The following is a 21,844-nucleotide window of genomic DNA, read 5'->3' on the forward strand; positions in this document are numbered from 1 at the left end:
GAGAAAGGATAAGGCAGTCATGCAGTTTTCTTGGCCACTGAGAGGTCCTTCATGATCAGAGATCAGTGCTTCAGTCTTTGAAGGGCGTCGAAAGAGTCAACAGGGTAAGTAAACTATTGCAATCACATTTCCAGTGCACAGTATATATTGAGTACACACTTTATAATATGGTATTCACCTGTTACAACGCATTTTTTACAACGCACTACCATTACAACGCAGGCATTACAACGCATACCATTACAACGCATGGCGCTGGGGGGCGCTCTAGGATAAGAGGTAAGTTTAATTTACTATCCAACACCTTCCCTAGGGTCCACGGGGACTGGAGTTAGAATAGTAAATTATACTTACCACTATCCAGCACCCCAAAGCGCTATGCGTTGTAGTGGTATGCGTTGTGAATACCGCGTTGTAATGGTATGCGGAGTAAAAGTATGCGTTGTAACGTCATACATCCCTTTAATATGGGCAGATGAACGAGACTCAAGACTAACAACAAGGTATATCAGTTATGATTGCCTCTCTCCAGGAATCACAAACCTATTTTTATTTTATTCAGCTGAGTGCTTTGGGCACAAAATGGAAGACAACCTGTGTTCATGCCTGGCGCGCCCACTCACTAATGGGGTGCTGCTAATAACAATTGACTCAGGGACAGAAACCCTACCCACACTGCATGTTTGATGTATGGTACACATGGTGTTCAACTATACTCAGCCACTTGCATGGGGAGCAGCGTTTATTTGTGCTCAGTGCTTTATTCATGTGTGATAAAATAGTTTATGACATGTGACCATGAGCAATAGGTAGCACTAACATAGAACAAACACAACCGGTTTCCTTCAACATGGGCCCTGTTTAATGCTTATGTGTAGTTTAAAAGACATACAGCATGCAACTCAAAACTTAAATGTACCACCTAATTTGTTAGTTAAGATGCACTATGCCACCTTCAAAGACATGATGCAAGCCACTACAGTCCACCAGAGTGTGTGTCCCACTAAATGTCTGTAGCTTCTTTATGTTGGAAGTCATAAGTAGCAACTACTATTCTTTGCAAGGTTCAATCAACTTTAATATCTCTGGGAAGTTTAGTGATTGAGAGCTATAGAGCAATATCCACATCTTTGCTTAAAACCTTTCAGAGATCATAAACTCTTCTACTAGACTAAAGTTTGGTTTCAAATGGGAATACCTTCCCATTCGATGCAAAAAGATATGATGAGGTTCCTCTTTTCTCTGGTATTAGGATGCGATTGTATTAGCTTCTATACACCTACTATTGAAATGACATGTTATTGGTGTTTTTATAGCACAGTAATCATGTGTGAGGGTATGGAGGAACTCTGTAGCAGGTGTGTGAGGCTAGCCCCCTGGGATTACTCAAAAAGCCAAGTCTTCAACTTCTTGTGCAAGTCAAGAAGAGAGGAGGAGACTCAGATGTGTTATGGGAGGTCGTTTTAGGCTATTCCTTACTCAGGCCCTCTTAAAAAAACGAAAAATAAATGCCTGTTTTTAAGGTCTACTAAATGTTCGGTCTGTGACAGGACCATTGGAATCATTTGATTTTGCTGCTGCAGCTCTTTTTGCATAACTAAGGATTCACCGCATTAGCCACATAATCCATTATCTGCTGCATATCTGATTTCAACCAAAAATGTGTTTCTAGTTCATTTAGGTCAAATGTTACAAAAAATGTGGTGATATGTGTTTATCAGCATTCGAAGACCCTTTGCAAAGGTTAACTGGTCATCTTTCAGTTGCTTATTTGGTTGTTAAATTGAACTAATGAGGTGAAATCTTTGCCTAGACGGAATTACCAAGGGTAAAAATGACAAAATAATGAAGTAATAGTATGAAAAAAATGTGGTGCATTATGCCGCATAATTTGGTGCTCCTTTGCCGCTTAATTCCAGTGGCCCTGGTCATTAGCCTGTAGCAGAAACAACACAAATGTAATATTTATATTTATATTTAATATCACATATTTAAGTTTGCCGCAAACCATTTCTATTATCCATTTTCTTAAATCTCTGATTACCTTTAACTACCAGTCCCTGCCTTGTCAATCTGACTGCATTTTAGGAACATTTCTTTGAATGTTAGATCTTTACAAATATAACAAAATACTCAGGTACGTGCATTTGACAGGGATAAAGTGATACAATTCCCTCGATTCCCACGCCCACAGAAATAAGAAAAGGCCATACTCACACACGGCTGACTCCCCGTAAAAATCACTTTTAGACATCTGGAAGAGCAGGAGCCCAAAGGGAGTGCTGGGGTGTTCAACAAGATGGGGTGGGTACCCTGCCTCCTTGCTGAAGCTGCGCGCGCTCCAGGAGTACTCGGATCCAGGGATCTCCTTCCAGGTGAGGCCACTCATGGCCGCTTTGTCATAGGTGATGGCCGTGGCTGAAGTCTTGGCCACGATCAGGGCATAGGTCTCACCCAGGTCCGACCCGTGTATGTTGTAGGTCGTGCAATAGGAGTAAATGTCCGGGACATTGATGAGAAGAGGATCATATGGGATAGAATCTTTTTTGAACCCTCCAGACATATACATTACTTGGATCCCGGCAGAAGCGTTGATGTATATAGGGGTGTCTCCCAGGTGGAGCTCAAAGACATCCCCACCAGCCAAGAGCTTGCTCTTCTTAGTGGAGCCTTTCCAATAAGCCACCTGGGTGCTTTGGGATGTCACGATATAAACAATGTCGTAGTTGTCCTGGAAAGACATTGGTGGCACAACAAACGTTGTTTCCCAGCTGGAGACTGGCAGGAGCTGCTCGTAGACATGGTTGCAGTTGGTGTGCTTCTTGGCACATGTGTTGCCACTGAGCACCACTACTGGACTACGCGACACAATCCGGGTGCCCGACAAGTCATCCTTGCTCTGTATCTCAAAGGCTTGGTAGGCATCAAGATAAATGTCGGCTTTTTTCCCTGCAGGGTATGTTTTGCCTTTGAAGGTGATTGCACTTGATGGGTAGATGCTGACCGTGGTGGACTCTTTAAAAGCTACAACGGCGAACTCGCTCAAGGCTTCGGAAGGGCCATCCGGTGGGGTCAGGATGTAGTACTCTGTCCCGAGTTCTTGTAGGGGGTACACGATGGAACTGTCTGTGCTCAGATCCTTGCTGTTGACAGAGAGGACAGAGATGTCCTTATTAGCGGTGATAATGGTTGTCTGGGCGAAGTAGTCACCAGCAACCATCTCTTTGCCCACGTCAACCTCAACCATTTTCGTCTCACGTGCATTAAGGTCGATTTTTTTCCGGAAGCTGCGACTGTTGACGGCTATATTGACCTGCGTGGAATCTTCAGTGCCGGTGAGGAGCAGTTTGAAGCTCATAGGACCCCCTAGTTTGTGGTTCTGCATGAAGACAGTGATAAACTCCTGCCCTAATGGGTCTGCAGCACCGGAACCTGCAAAGAAGGCAAGAGAAATGTTGTTCATGAAAAATAATCTTACTGACTTTTGTTTTCTACCAATGCATCTAAATGACATTATACGTATAGGTTGATTGAAATGTTATCTTGTAACCATTCTCTTTGTCCATATACAAATTGCATTTCCTTCATTATGTACTTCTGAGGAAGACACACAGGTTAATACAGGAAACAATACTATTTACATGCGTCCATGAATACCAAATCCCCATTATTAAATAAACCTAAGGAGCATTGTCTTGACAGCCAACATCCACACAGTAAGACTGTGCCTCTAGGCATGTAACTAGTCTAATTAGTGTAACCAAGTCTCTACCTGCAGTGCTTTGGATTACAAGGCTGTTAGAAACTACAAAACCAGGGAATGGGTTCACTCTCTTAGGCTTTCAGTGCAGGGAACCGTGGCAGCTTTTCAGTTCTAAAAATTAGCGGGCTTACTTATGAGAGGCTTCTGCCCTGGGAGCACCCCTTTTTTTGATGCTTTGGCAATGCAAGCCTTTCAAACATTTCTATGAAGCCACCCAAAGCCACTCTGCATGGTTTTGCCTGGCCTCATAGATATGGAGTAAGACAGAGCAGCAAAAGTCACTCCCTTGCCATACTTTATGTCAAGGAGGCGTTTCATGGTCATTCCGGTGGGTTTTCATATGCAGCACCCATCAATTGTGATGCAGCCCCAGATTTACTCAATCATGTAAACCAAGCTGTGCCAAAACCTCATGCCTCCCTAAGGCATAACAAGGATAAATATTTTTATTTCTCCTCATTTTTTCCTCTTTCCAGGTGTGCATTCTACAGCACACATAGAATGTGGAAAACAATTCTATGTATTGTTTTTGTGCAGGAAGGTGCACCTTCCTCCTCAAAAACAATCCTGCCTGCAATCGAGGCACCCTTGCGTGGTGCACGTTTGCCTATGTTGTTGCTAGGCAGCAAATTGTGCACCAGAGCAGAGGGAAATGACAGGAATGCACTGTATTTCATAAATACAGTGCATTCATGCCCTTCAACATTGACTTGCAGTGCTGACCTACACCAGTTCCTTATAAATGAGGTCCTAAGTCTGGCAATTCCGAGAATTATATTAGACCAGCTACAACCCATCATCAATGCTTAACAGGTTTACCCTTCAAGCTACTCTGCTTTCCCAGTCCAAGGAAATAATCTACCTGTAGATGAATAGGAGAGAAGACTTCTCTGTCTGCAGTAGAAGTAGTGGAGAGCAATTTCTCCAGCTAATCACTGAACTTGCCACACCGTCATTCTACTTGTCTTTCAGTTTTGCCTCCCAATCTCCATCCTGTTCTCTATGTTTATCCTCCCTCTACCTCTCTTCAATCTCTTCTCACTATCCTGTTTCTTAATCTCACTCTTCATCTCTTCTGCCTCTCACTCATGTGCATCTCACTCTTTAATTCTCTCCCAGACATCCATATTTCGGACACCTTTCGCTCCCTTTTCCCTGGTTTCTTTTTCTTGTTTTTATCTCATTTCTCTTCTATTTCTCTATTAAACATTGTCATTTTTTCCTCTCATCTTTTCCCTTCCTATCTTTCCACCTTTCCTTTTGCTTAATCCCTTTACGCTTCCCTTACCATTTCTTCCTCATATACTCTCCTCCACCCCAATCCTCTACCAAAGAGTAATCATAGAGCCAGGTCCCAGGAAAGGTCTGATTGAGTGTCTAAAATAACCACAGCCAGGAAGGGGACCAGTGCAGGATAGACAGGGCTCTGGGCCCCAGCACCACTGCACTGGCTGCACAATTGATAGCTTTACCCCTGTTGTGTAAGTGAAGGGTGAATAAGCTTCCTTTCTCGAAGCAGAGAACTGGGAAAATTGTAAGAATTTATTTCTCCTGCTTGGGCCTGTGAGATGATGTTGAGAATTCCAGAGGGAACTGAGATTGTGCTAAAAGGCTGAGAACTTGTGTTATAATTTCGGACGAAGGACCTCTTTAACCTAATGGCCACTTGATGAGCCTTTTATACTGCTCATCACTGACCTTATATTAAATGGAGACTAGTTTGAAGAATTTCTGACATAGCCTAAGTGCATCAATATGCAAGGCTTAGACACATTAGTATAAACTAAGATGATAAACATACATCAATTCTGACTACATTGTTATGTTATTATCTGTTAGACCTGGGGTTTCCGGGGATTTAACATTACCATTCCAAGGATATGAAACATGATGGAGCTACTCCTTTTTAATCGGAAATTACAACTTAAAAGTGTTTTGAGATATCCCCAAAGTTAGTCTACGTGAGGAGTATGCCTCACGGTAGTGAAAAGCAAATTTAGCTGGTTATCCTACTAGGACATGCAAAACTTACTAGTAAATGTCCTACCTTTTGCATACATAGCACACAGCCCATAGGGCTGGCAAGTGGTTTTAAATATCACATCGAGTGGCAGTAAACAGCACACAGGCTTTGCAGTGGCAGACCTGAGACAGGTGTGAAAAGGCTACTTGTGTGGGTGGCATAACCAATGCTACAGGCCCACCAGTAACATTTAGATTACAGGCCATGGGTATATGGTATGCCATTGTACAAGAGACTTACAAGTAAACTAAATAAGCCAATCATGTATACAATGATATCACCATGTTTAGGGGAGAAGCACATGCACTTTTTCATTGGTCAGCAGTGGTAAAGTGCTCAGAGACATTAGGCCAACAAAAAGATACAGCAAAATGAGGAGGTAAGCAGGCAAAACTTTGGGAGAAGATCACCCTAAGGATGACGGGTCTAACATTATTATTAGCTGACCTTGAAATATAGATAGCAAAATGCTTTTCCCAGACTGAAGTCTCATTAGATATTCTTATCAATGTCATTGTCTAGTTGGCTTTACACCTTTACAGGTTCTTAGAAAGATAAAGACTGATGGCATCAGTCAATCAATCAATCAATCAGGGTACTTGTAAAGCACGTTACTTACCCATGAGGGTCTCAAGGCGCTGAGGGGTGGGGGGTGCTGCTACTGTTAGAAGAGCCAGGTCTTGAGGAGTCTTCTGAAGGCGAGTAGGTCTTGGGCCTGCCATTGGTGGGTAGGGAGGGTGTTCCAGGTCTTGGCGCGAGGTAGGAGAAGAATCTGCCGCCGGAGGTTGCTCGTTGGATGCGGTGGACAGCAGTGAGGGCGAAGCTGGCGGAGCGGAGCTGGCGGGTGGGGGTGTAGAAGCTGAGTCTGCTGTTCAGGTAGGCTGGTCCGGCGTTGTGGAGTGCTTTGTGTGCGTGGGTGAGGAGCTTGAAGGTGATCCTCTTGTCAACGGGGAGCTGGTGTAGGACACTCAGGTGGGGGGTGATGTGGCTGTGGCGGGGGATGTTGACGATCAGTCGGGCGGAGGCGTTTTGGATGGTTGTAGTTGTTGTAGGTGTTTGGCTGGGATTCCTGCATAGAGTGCGTTGCTGTAGTCCAGTCTGCTGCTGACGAGGGCCTGTGTCACCATTCTTCTTGTTTCGGTCGGGATCCACTTGTAGATCCTGCGGAGGGTGTTGTAGCAGGAGGAGACGGCGTTGACCTGTTTAGACATGGAGAGGGAGGAGTTGAGGATGAATCCTAGGTTGCGTGCATGGTCGGTGGGTGTTGGGTCTGTTCCCAGTGTGGTCGGCTACCAGAAGTTGTCCCAGGCTGAGGGGGTGGTTCCGAGGATGAGTACCTCCATCTTGTCCGAGTTTAGCTTCAGATGGCTGTTGCTCATCCAGTCGGCAACGGCCTTCATTCCCTCGTGGAGGTTGGTTTTGGCGTTGTGCGGGTCCTTGGTGAGGGAGAGGATGAGCTGGGTGTTGTCGGCGTAGGAGATGATTTTGAGGTCGAGCTGGGCTTCTTGAGGAGGGCGTTGATCTCAGCGTTTTCCCAGCTTTCCGGGAATGTCGCTGTTTCGACGGATATGTTGATGACCTTCCATAATTGGGGTGCGATGGCTGCGACATGAAATGTAGACATGCTGATGTTCAGGCAGAAAATTGAGTCTTTGGGGTCCATTAGGATGGCGGGCGGACTTTGTCCTCCAACCATCCTATCGGTCATTGGGACCTCCCGCCATAAGGGCGAGGGTCCCGTGGGGTGTGTTAGGATGCGCACGCCACTGTGGTGGGCGCATCCTGCATTGTTAGCATTGTGGGGAGCGGTTCTCTCAGCACCGCCCACCACAATGCTAACAATGCACGAATGCATTTGCATTAACAAAGCGGCAGTCACCATGCGGTGCCTGCCGCTTCGTTAATGCAGTGTGCACCCCCCACCTCTCCCTCAGATGGCCCCCGAAATTAAGACCGCATGCCTTTCCATGGCGGCATCGCTGCCACGGAAAGGCATCTGTTCTGGCCCATCCTAATATGGCTGGCAGTGTCTAATAGACACCGCCACCATGTTAGACTGGGCGACCGTGCGGAAAAGCGGCAGACGGTCTTTCCGTCCGCCGCGGTCCCCCCTGCCATACTAACATGGCGGGGGGGCATTTAGGTGAGGATGTCGGGGGGAATCCGCCCGCCATCCTAATGGGCCCCTCAGTCTGCTCTAAATGGACTCTGGCCTTATTGGCTTTACATGAAAACCATTAATTGGAATCTGATGAACCAGCCCTGAAGACTTGAGGATATTTGTTAAGGTAGAAATAGGTCTGAAGGGAAAACTTTCAGTAGGATGAACAAGTACCTTTTTACCTGACCATAGTTAATTGCTATTTGACTACAGAGGTTATGTAAGCCGCCGTCAAATACATGAAAGACGTTTTTATCTTTTTTAACATTTTTACTATTTTCCCATAGGGTAACATTAATCAGAAGTTTTTCCAGTGCTTTTCTAGGGGGGTGGTCCTGGAATCATTGGAAACAGTTGATCTCTTAATCTAATTTTTGTACATTTTTTCCCGCATTTTTCATTTTAATGTCTCTTCTTGTGGCTAGGTGTATTGGGACCTTATACCCTTTCAATTTTTTTATTGCCGGGTTACTTTGACTGATTATTGCACGTATGCTACATAGATTTTATGTGACATTGCAGTGTGTGCCAAGCTGCAAAGTACAAGCCAGGGATTCCCCTTAAAAGTAAAAACTAGGGGGCATATTTACAAGGGCTTTATCTCCGCTTTTTTGGCTTGAAAAGCCCAAAAAAAGGAAATAAAAATTTCGTCCTATTTACAAGAGGGTGCTAACATGCATAATCGCATGTTAGCACCCTTTTTCCCAACGCCTCCCTTTGTATCTCTAATGAGATGCAAAGGGGGCGTCACTGGGCGTTCCCCGGATGGACTACCTTGCAAATATCGCTGATGTTCACATTGCGATATTTACAAGGCAGCCCACAGGATTTTAGCACATGTTAGATTTTGGCGAAAACTGCGGTTTTCGCCAATAACTAACATCTGCTAAAATCCAGACATAACTATGCTTTACATCGGGGTGGTTTATGCTGATACGACCACAGGGTCGTATCAGCAAGGTTATCGCCATTTTGCAGGGAACATCGCTGGAAAACTAGCGATGTTCCCTGCAAAAAGGTGATAACCTCACTATCTCTGGAATTTTTATCGCCCTGGAGAAATGCTTTGTTAATAACGCGCTACCTGGGCGATACATTCTAGAGATAGCCTGTGATAAAAATGTATCGCTAAGCACGGCCAGTGATAAATTATCGCTGCCAGGCCGTTATTAATATGCCAATAGTTTACAATTGTGGTTGAGAGCAAAAGAACTGGGATAGGGGTTCAAGCACAATTGCACCTATCCAAAGTACTGCCTTATTCAATCTTATTGGTGCCACGGATCGGAGATTCTATGTCCCCTAAATCTCCAAGAACAACTAATTGTCCCAACTTTCAATTTGTATCAATATTGGTCCAGCACACAAAGTTCTTTGTTATAAAATATATACAATGGTAACCACAATTTAGCAAATCAAAGTAGTGAAGCATTCAGTAGCAGAATCAACGATGTTATTTTTGAAGTTCAATCTTTATTTAATCTTCATAACGCACTGTAGCCATACAGTGCATTATGAAGATTAAATAAAGATTGAACTTCAAAAATAACATCGTTGATTCTGCTACTGAAGGCTTCACTACTAAAGTGTGTTATGAAAATTAAATAAAGATTAAACTTCAAAAATAACATCGTTGATTTTGCTACTGAATGCTTCACTACTAAAGTGTTTTATGAAAATTAAATAAAGATTGAACTTCAAAAATAACATCGTTGAATCTGCTACTGAATGCTTCACTACTTTGATTTTCTAAATTGTGGTTACCATTGTATATATTTTATAACAAAGAACTTTGTGTGCTGGATCAATATTGATACAAGTTTACCATTGTGGGTAGATTACTTTTGACCTAGTGTAAGGTCATAGCCACACAAAGACTGGCGTTTCTTTCTCCCATAGTTTAATGCCCTAATTTCCTACATTAACTAATTATACATTTGAAGAACAGTTTGTTCGTTTCAGCCATTTGCACAGGTTTCCGGACTTTATGGAAGTGAATATGTAAATTGTAAATTGATCTAGTTTCCGTAGCTGTAAACTTGCACTTCATAAAAAGTAGGATGTAAACTTACTAAACAATAAAATATAGTATATTTAAATTTGAACATACTTATTTCACATTTATGAGAATAAAACGGCTCATTCAAGTACTTGCTATCGTTCTAAATACATTCGATCCCTGCATTTTTTGCTTTTGTAGTTTTGACTGATAATGTAGTTTAGAAAATACATGCATCGAATGGTATGCTTCCCTTGAAAGACTCTGCCAAAACTGCTTTTTTGTTGAAGGTGAAATTGATTCCTAGGGTACAAATCTCCATAATGCGTGTTCCCAAGTGTTGACATGTATGCAGGAGCACATTTTCTTTTCTCGCCTTAATGAAAGGCAATAAGCTTTATAACTCTCTTTTCATATGCTGTCCCTCCACAAAATATTCTCAAAATGCATGTCAAAATGTTGCCTTTCTCAATACGTGTTTCATTTTACACAATTCGCTCTCTCTCTCTCACCGATTGTTCAGCCGGTCACATCCAGCGAAGGTATTACTCTAAATAGCCACCTGGTGGCACTGCTGCATCGGCAAAGGTGTCACGGGAGCTGACGGTTTTGCTGTACTAGGCCAGTAGCCTTGACTTCTTTCCCCACTTACAGCCTGATTCATCAAAGACCCGTTTTGCGAGTCTTTAACCCCTCCCATGCTTGTGACGGAACCGCTCCATCACAAGCCACGGGTGAGCTGTGCTTGTGACGGAACGGTTCCGTCACGGCCCGCTCGCCGCGCCAGCGCGGCGCTGATTTCGTGCCTGCGCTGACGCTTTAATGGGCGGGCGGGTTCGTGACGGAACCGTTCCGTCACAAGCACAGCTCACCCGCGAGCCGTGACGGAGCGGTTCCGTCACTAGTATGGAGCCGCCGCGCGGCCGCCCCACCCCCTTAGCGCTGCGGCGGAATAGCCGCCGCAGCGAAGGGGTTAATAGCGATTCATAAGGAATCGCTATTACAGGCTCGCAAAATGGGATTCATGTAGGAATCACAAATAAAAATGCGATTCCTACATATTCCTTATTTGCTATTAGCAAATTGCTAATCGTAAATAAGGAATAACTCCCCATTCATTCCTATGGGCCAAAGGCACATAGGAATGAATGGGGAGTAGACCTTATTTGCGATTAGCAATTAGCTAATCGCAAATAAGATAGCGATTTAAAGGGTGCCAGGGGTGTCCAAAGGACACCCTGTAGCACCCCTTAAATGCAAATTTAAACAGGTGTTGCGCACACACATGTCCAAAGGACATGTGTGTGTGCAACATGCAACTTAGAAAAATGCTTTTAAAAGCATTTTTCTAAGTTTTCGCAATTTACCACGAGGTTTGACCTCACGGTAAATAGCGGCACGAAATAGCAAATTCGCAATTTGAAAATGGATGATGAATTGCATTTAAGGAATCCCAAATAGAGATTCTTTAAATGTAATTCCTCGCAAATTTGCGAATTCGCTATTACCGATTTTTGCATTTGGGATGATGAATCCCAAATGCAAAAATTGCGCTCGCAAAGGGCCAGATTCTGAGAATCTGGCCCTTTGCAAGCGCTATACTCATTCATGAATCTGGCTGTTAATCATTACTGGAACCTGGGGACCCCCACAGAATCGTTTTTTAAATTGGAGCAGAGGCGGCTCTAGGCTCATGGTGGCCCTGGGCAGGGAGCGTAGGTAGGGGGCCCCGGAAGAGGGGGTCCAGGCTGGGCATCAGGGTGTTGGAAGTGGAACAAAGCCGGAGGGCGCCAAATCCCTGCCAGGGGCCACCACGCAAATATGTATCCATCCTCAGAGGATTATTATATTAAGGATATATATTGGCGTGGTGGCCCCTGGGGTTTGGTGGCCCTGCGCAGGTGCACAGCTTGCATATGCCTAAGGCCGCCCCTGATTGGAGGACGCCAGGGTCTTTAAGTGGGACGGGTCTCTCCGGTGCTAAGCACCAGCAGTTTTTTTTAAAGGGGGCGGGCCTCGAAACGGGTCTCCGTCGTGCTCTGTTTTGTGCCCTGGCACAGGCGGTCCCTTTTTTTTTGCGGGCTGGAGTGACAGCAAGCACATGGATGTGCGCATGCTCACACTGTCTCATTTCTCACTAGTAGAGATGTTAGGGCATGAGGTCATGCCCAGTGAACGTTTTTGGGGAAGGTAAATCCTTTAAAGAAAGTCATTTTCTCTCTGGATTTCCCTTCTCTTTTTGAAACTCAGAAGCAGCAACATTGCCATGGTGTCACCAGGGCTTTAAGTGGAAGCTTTTTCAATATTATATACTAGCCATAGTTGCTGCTTATTTATCTTATGCAACTAAGAACCATTGACAAAGCCAATAGTCGTGACTTGTTATTGGTATAATACTTGTTGTATCATATATCTAGCTGCAATGACAGAAATGGAAAAATACAAGTCGGGCGGCACACTATGTTAAGCACAGATTTTCAGTTTGCATATTTTTAAACCACGCTCATAATTACACTAGCCACACCTACACCGGCGCACGAGGTGTGCATAAAAGAGAGGCATCCGGGTCTGTTTCGCCCTTGGAACCGGCTGATAATACTGCGCTAGGCATTAGAGGCACTTGTGTGTAATAGCGCTCGACTTCGTGAAATTTTCACTGTGATCTTTTAAATTCCCGTTTTGTCACTTATTGTTTTCATAATTTAATCGTTATCCCCTGGTTTTACCTGACATTGCTTAGGCTGACTTGCACTGTAAAATTCATTGCAACTTCACCGCTGCTTAGCGGACCACTAGCTGTACCACCAAATACCTGGCAGACATCTTGGGTGGGAGGTAGGCACTTGTGACGCCGCCATTTGCTGAGCGCTCTAGTGCTCAGGCCGGCGCACGAGGTGTGCATAGAAAGCTGCCATGACCACGCGCAGCAGTAACGCGCAGCGGGAGCGCGTAGGAGAGCCGGAGTTGAGCCAGAGTCCGGCCCGTCTGCGCCCGTCCGCGCCTCGGACGGGCCAACGGCCAGGTATGCTGACCCAAAAACTAAAATTAAGGTATACACAAGGCAAGAGTTACTTTCCCTACAATAAGAGCCAGATTGTGATAGACACAAGATGGACCCGTCTGTGTGGTCCGGCCCTGCAAACTGCCAGTGCTGTGGCCACGCTTTCACATGGACACAAATTACCGATATGACACCTCGAGGGAAACTCCTATTTGGAGGCCTAATAAATGCTAGATCAATGCCCAGACATGCCCAGTATATATATGATCTTATACTTGATGAACATCTGGACCTACTCTGTATTACAGAGACTTGGCTGAAACCAGGCTGCACCCCAGATGTGGTCCAGGCTCTGCCACCGGGTTATACTATACTTAGAAAAGACAGAGGAGAAGAAAAATGGGAGGGGGAGTGGCTGTTATTCATAGGGACACTCTTTCATGTTCAGTGTTAGAACTGCAGGAACTTAAAGAGACAGACGGAATGGGCTTCTGCATAAAAATCAATGATACCTTCAGCTTTGCTGGGGCATTAATTTACAGACCACCTGGATCCTATAAAGGCTTCTTGGAAACATTTCTAGGAGCACTTAGCCCTTTGGTACTAAAGTACTCTAATTTCACGGTCCTAGGGGATGTAAATATTCACCTAGAGAACAGATTTGATAATGCGACTGCATCTTTTAGGGAGACCATGGAAGTTCTTGGCTTAGTTATTAATGGTAACCAGCCCACTCACGATGCAGGACATATGCTTGACTGCATTGCGACTAACCTAAGCACTCTAAGATGCAAACATCCAAAACCTCAGATATGGACAGACCATGCGCTCATATTGTTTACTCTCACGCTTGAACATAATATGAAATGTAAAAATCTCGATCAACGAAGTCAGTCCACCCATGAAGAGTGGAAGGAACTAATGGCCCACCCAGACCTTGCCAGACTGGCAATGGAATGTAGACCTAATAAGATAGGATCATTGAATACTGACCCCAATACGTTCAAGGAATGGATGAATGTGCTAAAAGGAATGGGAGGGCAGGGAAATATCAGGAAGACCAAAGGAAAAAAAAAGAAGCAGTCCGCCCCATGGTTTAACCAGGATCTTAAAATAAGACAAGGAGAACTGCGCAGAGCGGAGCGCAGATGGCGTAAGAACTACAGTATGATAGAACGCACCAAATACAATGCCACAAAGAAAAAATACCATGAACATATTAAGTTGGCAAAAAAAACGTATTATCGCAAGGCGGTTGAGGCTGCAAACAACAAACAGAAAGTCATCTTCAACATTGTTAGAGGATTTAATAAACCTGGCTTTCTAACGCAAGAAATTCCCCCTTCAGAGACTCTGTGCGAGGCTATCGCCGAGTACTTTGAAGGAAAAGTACATGGCCTGGCAAAGGATTTTGTAATCCCTAGCCTGGCCGGTGATGAAGTTAATGGAAAGGAGAGACTGGTGGAGAAACAATTGGCGAGCTTCCAACCTGTCAGCTTAGAGGAATCCCGACGAGCTATACTCTGCACCAAATCAGGTTCTCCATTTGACCCCTGCCCTATTAAACTCCTGCATCTTATTGTGGAGGTTACCAACCCAGTCATTAACGACATTGTAAATAGTTCCCTGGCCACAGCTAATGTCCCCCCAGAGTGGAAACTTGCAGCAGTGAGACCCCTGCAAAAGAAACAGCTTCCTGACCCCACTACACTATCCAATCTGCGTCCCATCTCACTACTTCCTGCTCTATGTAAAATCACAGAGTCTATGGTCAACCAACAACTGACCAGGTTCTTAGAAGAGAGTGAAGCATGGCATCCCAACCAGGCTGGTTTTAGAGCGCAGCACTCAACGGAGTCTGCTCTCCTGCATACCGCAGATACCATCCATACCGCCCTAGACCAAGGGGAGAAGGCCGTCCTGATTTTATTAGACCTATCGGCGGCCTTCGATACGGTCTCACATGTCATTCTGATAGACCGTCTGAAAACCTTTGGCATCACGGGTGTGGTACTTGAATGGCTCAAGAACTTCCTGAGTGGAAGGAGGCAGGTGGTGACGCTAGGAGAATTTCACTCTGGGGAGAGAAGACTCACGACAGGAGTACCTCAGGGCTCCAGTCTTAGCCCGACAATGTTTAATGTCTACACCGCACCCCTGATCAGTCTAATTGCATCGTTTGGCATAGAAGCTATAGCCTATGCCGACGACACGCAACTGATCCTAACTATGGATAAAGACAACCAGGTCTGGGAAGAGAAACTCAAGGGCTGCCTCACGGCAACCTTTGAATGGATGCGGTCTAACCATTTGAAATGCAACACCGGGAAGACAGAGATAATACCGATGGGCCCAAACAATGAATTCATACCCAGACTGTGGTGGCCTGAGAAAGCAGAAATACCACCTAATACTGCCACCACGGCCCGCAATCTGGGAGTGACCTTTGATTGGAATTTGTCCTTTAAACAGCAGGCACTGAAAGTGGCAGGTACGTGCTTTGGTGTTATAAAGAGCTTGAGAAAGTTCTTCGACCTCCATCCCTTGGAGGCCAGGAAAACAGTAGTGGTCGCACTGGTCACATCCCACCTTGATTATTGTAATGGACTATATGCAGGTACCAACAAGGAGGTTACCCATAGGCTCCAAATGGTGCAGAACTCGGCGGCCAAACTTGTATTAAAGTGGCCCAGGAGATCATCAGCGACAGAAGCCCTTAAGACTTTACATTGGCTACCTATCATTAAAAGAATTCTATTTAAAATCTTGCTCATCACCTCTAGGGCAATACATAAACTAGGACCATTGTATTTGCGGAAAAAATTCATTAGATACCATCCTACTCGAACTCTCCGCTCGACCAACGCCAATCTTCTGGCAGTTCAAACATTCAGGCTTAAGACCCGCGGGGGCAAGTCCCTTGCGGTGCTAGGCACAAAAGCTTGGAACACACTCCCCCCCCACATAAGAGCCTTGGATAGAGAAACTGAATTCAGGAAACAACTAAAAACCTGGATTTTTACTCTACCTGACACCACTGCCAGATCCCTAGTGTAAGAATTCTATCTGATCAGCCATACAAGTGGGCGCCAAGATGCTCCTTGGAGCGATAGTTGCGCGGTATAAATAACTCCTTACATTACATTACATTACATTACATTACATTACACCTCTTTGAGAGACCCTGCCCTCCCTGTTTTTTAATCCCACTAAAAGTCCTGAGGATACCAAATCACTACTTGAAACAGAGGACCCCGGTAGAAGCAATTTAAATGATTTTAATCACAAAAGAATTCACAAACAATACAGAAAAAAACATTGGTCAAATAACTATGTATAATGACTTATTTAATTTACATTTAGTTTTTAAAAATCAGAATTTTAATGGAAATGTTGTCGATTTTCTAATTGAATTTGGGGCGCTCATCGTCCATACTGTATTCTGTTTTTGCACTTGCACTGCTCCTACTAAGAAATGTCAGAATACTAACAACTTCTAGCCTTCAATTCGAAACTCCTTCACGTTTACAGACCACTTTACCAATTTACATCCATCTTATTAAAACTGTAAGAATTATTTAATTTCCGAAGCAGTCGTGGATACCCTGAGTAGGCTTCGTAGACACATTGGAATTACCCACTGCATTAGACAACCAGACATGTGTTCTTGCTTCCAGGTTAGGTCTGTGACTCGCACCAGGGAGGTTCGCATGCACTTTTTTTTTAATTACATGCCAACTCATTACTTTACTCTCTATTGGAAAAGGTGGTCTGGACAGTTAGGTAAATGAGGAGTTTTAGTGTCAGCTGTGTTAGAAACAGTCACACTTATTGGTTTCCCATTTCCATATGTCTGACTCCACCACAGCCTTGATTGCTTTCAAAGACACAAGCCTATGACATAATATTACCACTGTCCTATAGCCCAGGAGAGATCATATCGAGGCATACCATGATATCAGTGCTGCCAGTGGTGATGTGAAGTGTGAGATGGTTTGAGTGTAGTGAATTAAAGTGTAAGCATATTGATTTCCAAAGTAGTACTATGAAATGCAAATGGTACAGTAGAGCAATTCGTAGGAGTAAACTGGATTAAAGTACACTGGGCATTAAACATCAATATGGATATGTAAATGTAAATGTACAGGAATTTATATAGCGCAAATCACCAAGCGGTTTCTAAGCGCTTGCTTAGGGAACCCGTCCTGGTATTCCCCTGTGAGATAACCCCAGCAGGGTATCCGCAAGGTGAAAGCCAGGCATCCCGCCGCGAGGGGCCGTTGTGGAGATTAAGCAAGCTATTGCCCAGAGTCGCAGAGTGTGAACCTGTGAATCGAGTAGGCACCGGAGCGAGAATTGTCGAGTCCATGGACATTTTAGGACTCAAGACCCCACCGAGCCAGGAATTGAACCCTGGTCCCGGGCTGACCTCTGATTCCAGGTCTGCCTCCTCTAACCAGTGAGCCACACTTCTCTTCTTCACTATGTATAGAACAATATTATTTAATCACATTGAACTATGAAATCAAAATATGGGAAGATAAGTACTGTCACTTTCAGGACACGGTGTCCTCACACCTTAGAGGTCCTCTACATTTTGAACACATGCAACATTGAGATAGGGGGGTCAATCTTTTCGAAGATGCTGGCACCTGTGCACTTGACGAGACCATAGTCCCTATGGCTGTGGCTGGGTTTCTCCACATAACAATGACCTACTAGGTCACAGCTAATTCTCAATGTTTTAAAAGCTAAAGAAGCCCCACACACCCCAGCAACATGTAAATTGTTCCAAACCTTCCCTATGTTCCATTCTCACAACTAAAAAAAATCCAAGAGTTTACTCTTGCTTTGATTAAACAAGCAGTTTTTTTTAAATAACATGAACAACTTTGCAAACTTTTAAAGCATAGCTGGCAAGTGGGTCCATGTCAATTATAACATCTTAAGCCAATTCTGGCATTTTAGCCAACAGCACTTTGAGTGCTGGGGTTTTGAACCCATAATGCCAGTGTTAAATGGATGGGAAACTTCAAACCCCATAATGCATATCTGGTTTTCTAAAGAACTGACGCTGTATATGTTATAGTGCCATTCGGCAGACATGTGAGCTGCAAAATAAAATGTAGTTCCTTTCTACATTTTTTCTTGTAAGCAATCAAGTCTAAAAGTTAATGTAGTGGGGGACAGGGTAGGGACAGCCTTTCAAATGAAAATGTGAGCATCTCACTGAAAATAGGCTAAAAGTAACGCTTCTTGTCAAAACAAATTGACAGAAGCATGTGTGCAGCAGCAGATGAATGTCTTTGTAGAGACACTGAAAGAGGAAAACAATGAGCTGCAAGCCCATTCTCAGTCCATTGGCTGGCCTGATTTAGGTAGGGCTCCTGTAACACCTGTGCATCCCTTTTAAACAAGTGCTGTACATTTGACCTCTCTGTTTGGTCTATTTAACTTTCCTATGAGTCAATTGTAAGTGCTACCTACAATGCCTGCTAAGAGTACCTCTGTGGTCTGGCTGGGCTGCCGTTATAATCATTGCAATGATACATGGCAGACAAATGTGCGTCTGCCATGTAGAAAAAGCCAATTTTGATATATTCATAAGCTACCCTCCAAGTCTGCCTAGTAAGCCCAGTAAGAAGGGTGTTAATATTTAACAAGCATTAGCAGAGCCAATATGTCTTGCTTTGGCCAGCAGTCTTTTCGATCTGTCAATGTTTGTTTTTTCATGATTATTGCGCAATCCTATAATTGGGGCAGCTGCTGGACCTTCATCAATATATTAAAAAAGACATTGGCTTTAAGCAAAAGTATCTGTTGGTCTAAAAAAACACACCAATTGCTATAGTAGTCCCTGACACTTAACCCCTTTGACGCTCATAACGAGCTGAGCTCGTCATGAGGCACAGTGGAGCTGTGCTCATGATGAACTGAGCTCGTCATAACAGCCATGGAACGCCTACGCGGGGCTAATTCCCCTCCTGTGTGGGACGTTCCATTGAGTGGCTGGAGTCATGACAAGCTCAGCTCGTCACGAGCACCGCGGCCCCCCTTTCCCCTACACCGTGGGGGAATTAGCCTTGCCTGGAAAGGGTTAAGCAAACTTTTTTGTGTGGGGATGTGCGTCTTGTGAATGGGTAGATTTATGTCACTCACAGTCAAGTTAGCCAAATGGCTGAAGTGCACTGAAACAATGCCTCATGCTGTATGCGGTAGGGGGTGTAAAAAAAATGTGACACTCATTAACAGACCACTGGAGGAAGAGGTCTGTCTGAAAACCCCAAAAGGATAATATACATATAAGTTCAGTAAAATAAAAAGGTCTTGGCTAGCATTTGGAACTAAAAAAAGGGCACAATACATATTTCTATTACACCGCGTGGATCATGCTAGACTTTTCTCTGAACAGGTCTAGATAGGATTACATTCTTCATTCCCTATCTCTCCTTGGGAAAATGCTAGACAAAAATGTTTCAAGTTATTTCCTACAAAATTTTCAAAATCTAGGGGCATATTATCAAGCCTGGGCGATAAAATTATCGCCGCTTTATCGGCAGGAAACTGCCGATAAATTGGCGATAATGGGCTTGATAATATGCTCTATGGAATTCCAATTGAAGATCATGTTAAATGTGAAGGACATCTAACATGAGCTTCCATTGGAATTCCATAGAGCATATTATCAAGCCCATTATCGCCACTTTATCTGCAGTTTCCTGTCGATAAAGCAGCGATAATTTTATCGCCCAGGCTTGATAATATGCCCCCTTGTTTGGCGGTGTAGCCATATTTTTGACAACCTGAGTGGAAAAGTAACTATACAAATTTACTTTATGCTATCTAAACCAGAACTGGTTTAAAGCCGCTCATCACAGGTTAAAAAAACATCATTGGCTGGGAGACTTCATGACTCTGGAATAGAGGAAAATTAATTGCCTCTGAACCCACGAAAGGCAAATTGGTGTTAAGAGCTATAGTGATTTGGGGGTGGACAGGAACACCACCTATTTTGACTTGAAAATGCAAGTGATGGGTTCGGCTATTCATTCCAGAGACCCTCCTTTACAGCCATCCTCCAATCATAACTCGGTCAACGACTGGGAGAAAAGGCATCTAAAACAGGACTGCCTTCTTGGGATAGCTCGGTTAATTCTTTCACCAGGAGCACATCCATACTCAAAGTATTTTCCTGAAGCATTAGGGACAACTATGGCAATATGTGCTTTCGAAGACCCAACATTTTTTTTTTCTTTTACCAAATGTTTTTGATTTTTAAACTGATGAGCGTTTAGCAGCTTCCCCAAAAATAACATTTTGCAACAACCATGCTAAAATAAAATAAGCATTGACAAAGCCAAACGCTGGCAGCTACATCAGACCTATTGACTTTGCCAATGACTGTGCTACTCAATGTCCTTACTTTTCAAAGTGGAAAATGGCACTTGAGATCCTTGTTTCTATTACACAAGTTACCATGTGTCATATTCACGAACTGCATTTAGTAATATTTTTAGTAGTACTGCAGGAGTACACTAACGTACTACAAAATTTTGTTCACTTACGTACCTAAGTTTCACCTCTGCTTCTCCTGTCTGTTTCTGTGCACAGTCTCCACACACATGAGTATACATTGTATTACTAAATGTGGGAAGGACAGAGGTGAGTGGCTGAAAAATAGGGAATACTTACTACTAAAATGGAATGCTAATGGGAGGATTAAGGAGGAATTACAGGTGGAGGAAGGGATTTAGGAAGGGATGTGCACCCGCCTGCAAAAGAGTAGGCACATTCCTATTCACGTACTGCTTGTCTAAAGTTACTGTGCCCCAAAAAAATTAAAAACGGCGGGGGCGGGGCAGACAGGCAACTGTGATGGCAGCGCTCGAGTAGAGCTCTGTATCCCGCTGGTCTAAAACGCTGTGAGAAACGTGAGCCTGTGCCTGATCGGGGCAGAGAAACAACGTGAGGGCGGCGGCGGCGACAGAAGGCCTATGAGGCCGGGAACCCGCGTAGCTTGGTACTGCGGCAATCCCTTGCAGTGCAGTCGGGACCGGCGTGACTGGGAGGTACTTGGGGCGTCCTCATTGCCGCCACTCTCCAGCAGAGACTGACAGTAAGGCTGCGGGCCCGGGGGGCCTCGGGCAGGAGTGGTTGTGGTGTGGGCGCTGAAGAGGTCACAGCTGTGACAGAGTGACTGCCAGAGCCTGGAAGGAGATCTCCAAATGCGGCCCCCGAGGATTCGCTGCTAGAGGGGGCTTCGCTTGCGGTATTCCACCTACCATCTCTCCCCCACCCTCCCGAATTGACCCTTCGAGACCAAGGGGAAGGCGTTGGGACACGGGGAGCTGCCACAAGGAAAAACTCTTTCACGTGCCACGACTGGAGGGTTTTGTCCAGCGCTGCTGTAGGGAGGATATATCACCTGGGCATCCACCTCTTTTGACGCAGAAGTCTCTGACATTGGTGTCTTTTGCCCCCCTACCTGCATCTTGCTGTTCCCCCTGATCCTCACACTTTGAAGCAGAGCCTGGAACGGGTTTTATCCAGTGCGCAAGATTTGTTCCCTAAGGCCAGCGACTTCCTACCGATGGACGTGAGAAGAATATTGAAGTCCGCAGGAGCTTGACTACGTCGTCTGCCCATTCTGCTGGTGCTTTACTCTGGAGACTCACATGGCTCCATTGGACACTTAATGCAACATGCTTGGGTGAGACGGGGGTCCTCCACGTATGTACAGAACAGTTGCATCCTCCACAATCGCTGCGGCCTGGTGAGGGAAGGTCCGAAGATGAGACAGGAGTGGCCCGTAGAGATGATTGCGATAAGGCAACGCCGAAGAGGTCTCGACAACGCACCAGACCAAGCTAGACAAGGTTGCGCTTTCCAAGGCAGAG

At 44.7% G+C, this 21,844-nt stretch overlaps 1 protein-coding gene across 1 annotated transcript in view; it reads right to left on the reverse strand.

The window, feature by feature from the left end:
* The window catches only part of LOC147701273 (IgGFc-binding protein-like), a 221,247-nt gene that overhangs the window by 182,308 nt on the left and 17,095 nt on the right, over nt 1-21,844 (reverse strand). The window contains exon 2 of the mRNA XM_086930002.1: nt 2,218-3,432. Coding sequence (XP_086786128.1) covers nt 2,218-3,432 — 1,215 coding nt within the window. The remainder of the gene's footprint in view (nt 1-2,217; nt 3,433-21,844) is intronic.

Source organism: Lissotriton vulgaris, chromosome 7 (genome assembly GCF_964263255.1).
Source record: "Lissotriton vulgaris chromosome 7, aLisVul1.2, whole genome shotgun sequence".
In the NCBI taxonomy this organism is placed as follows: Eukaryota; Metazoa; Chordata; class Amphibia; order Caudata; family Salamandridae; genus Lissotriton; species Lissotriton vulgaris.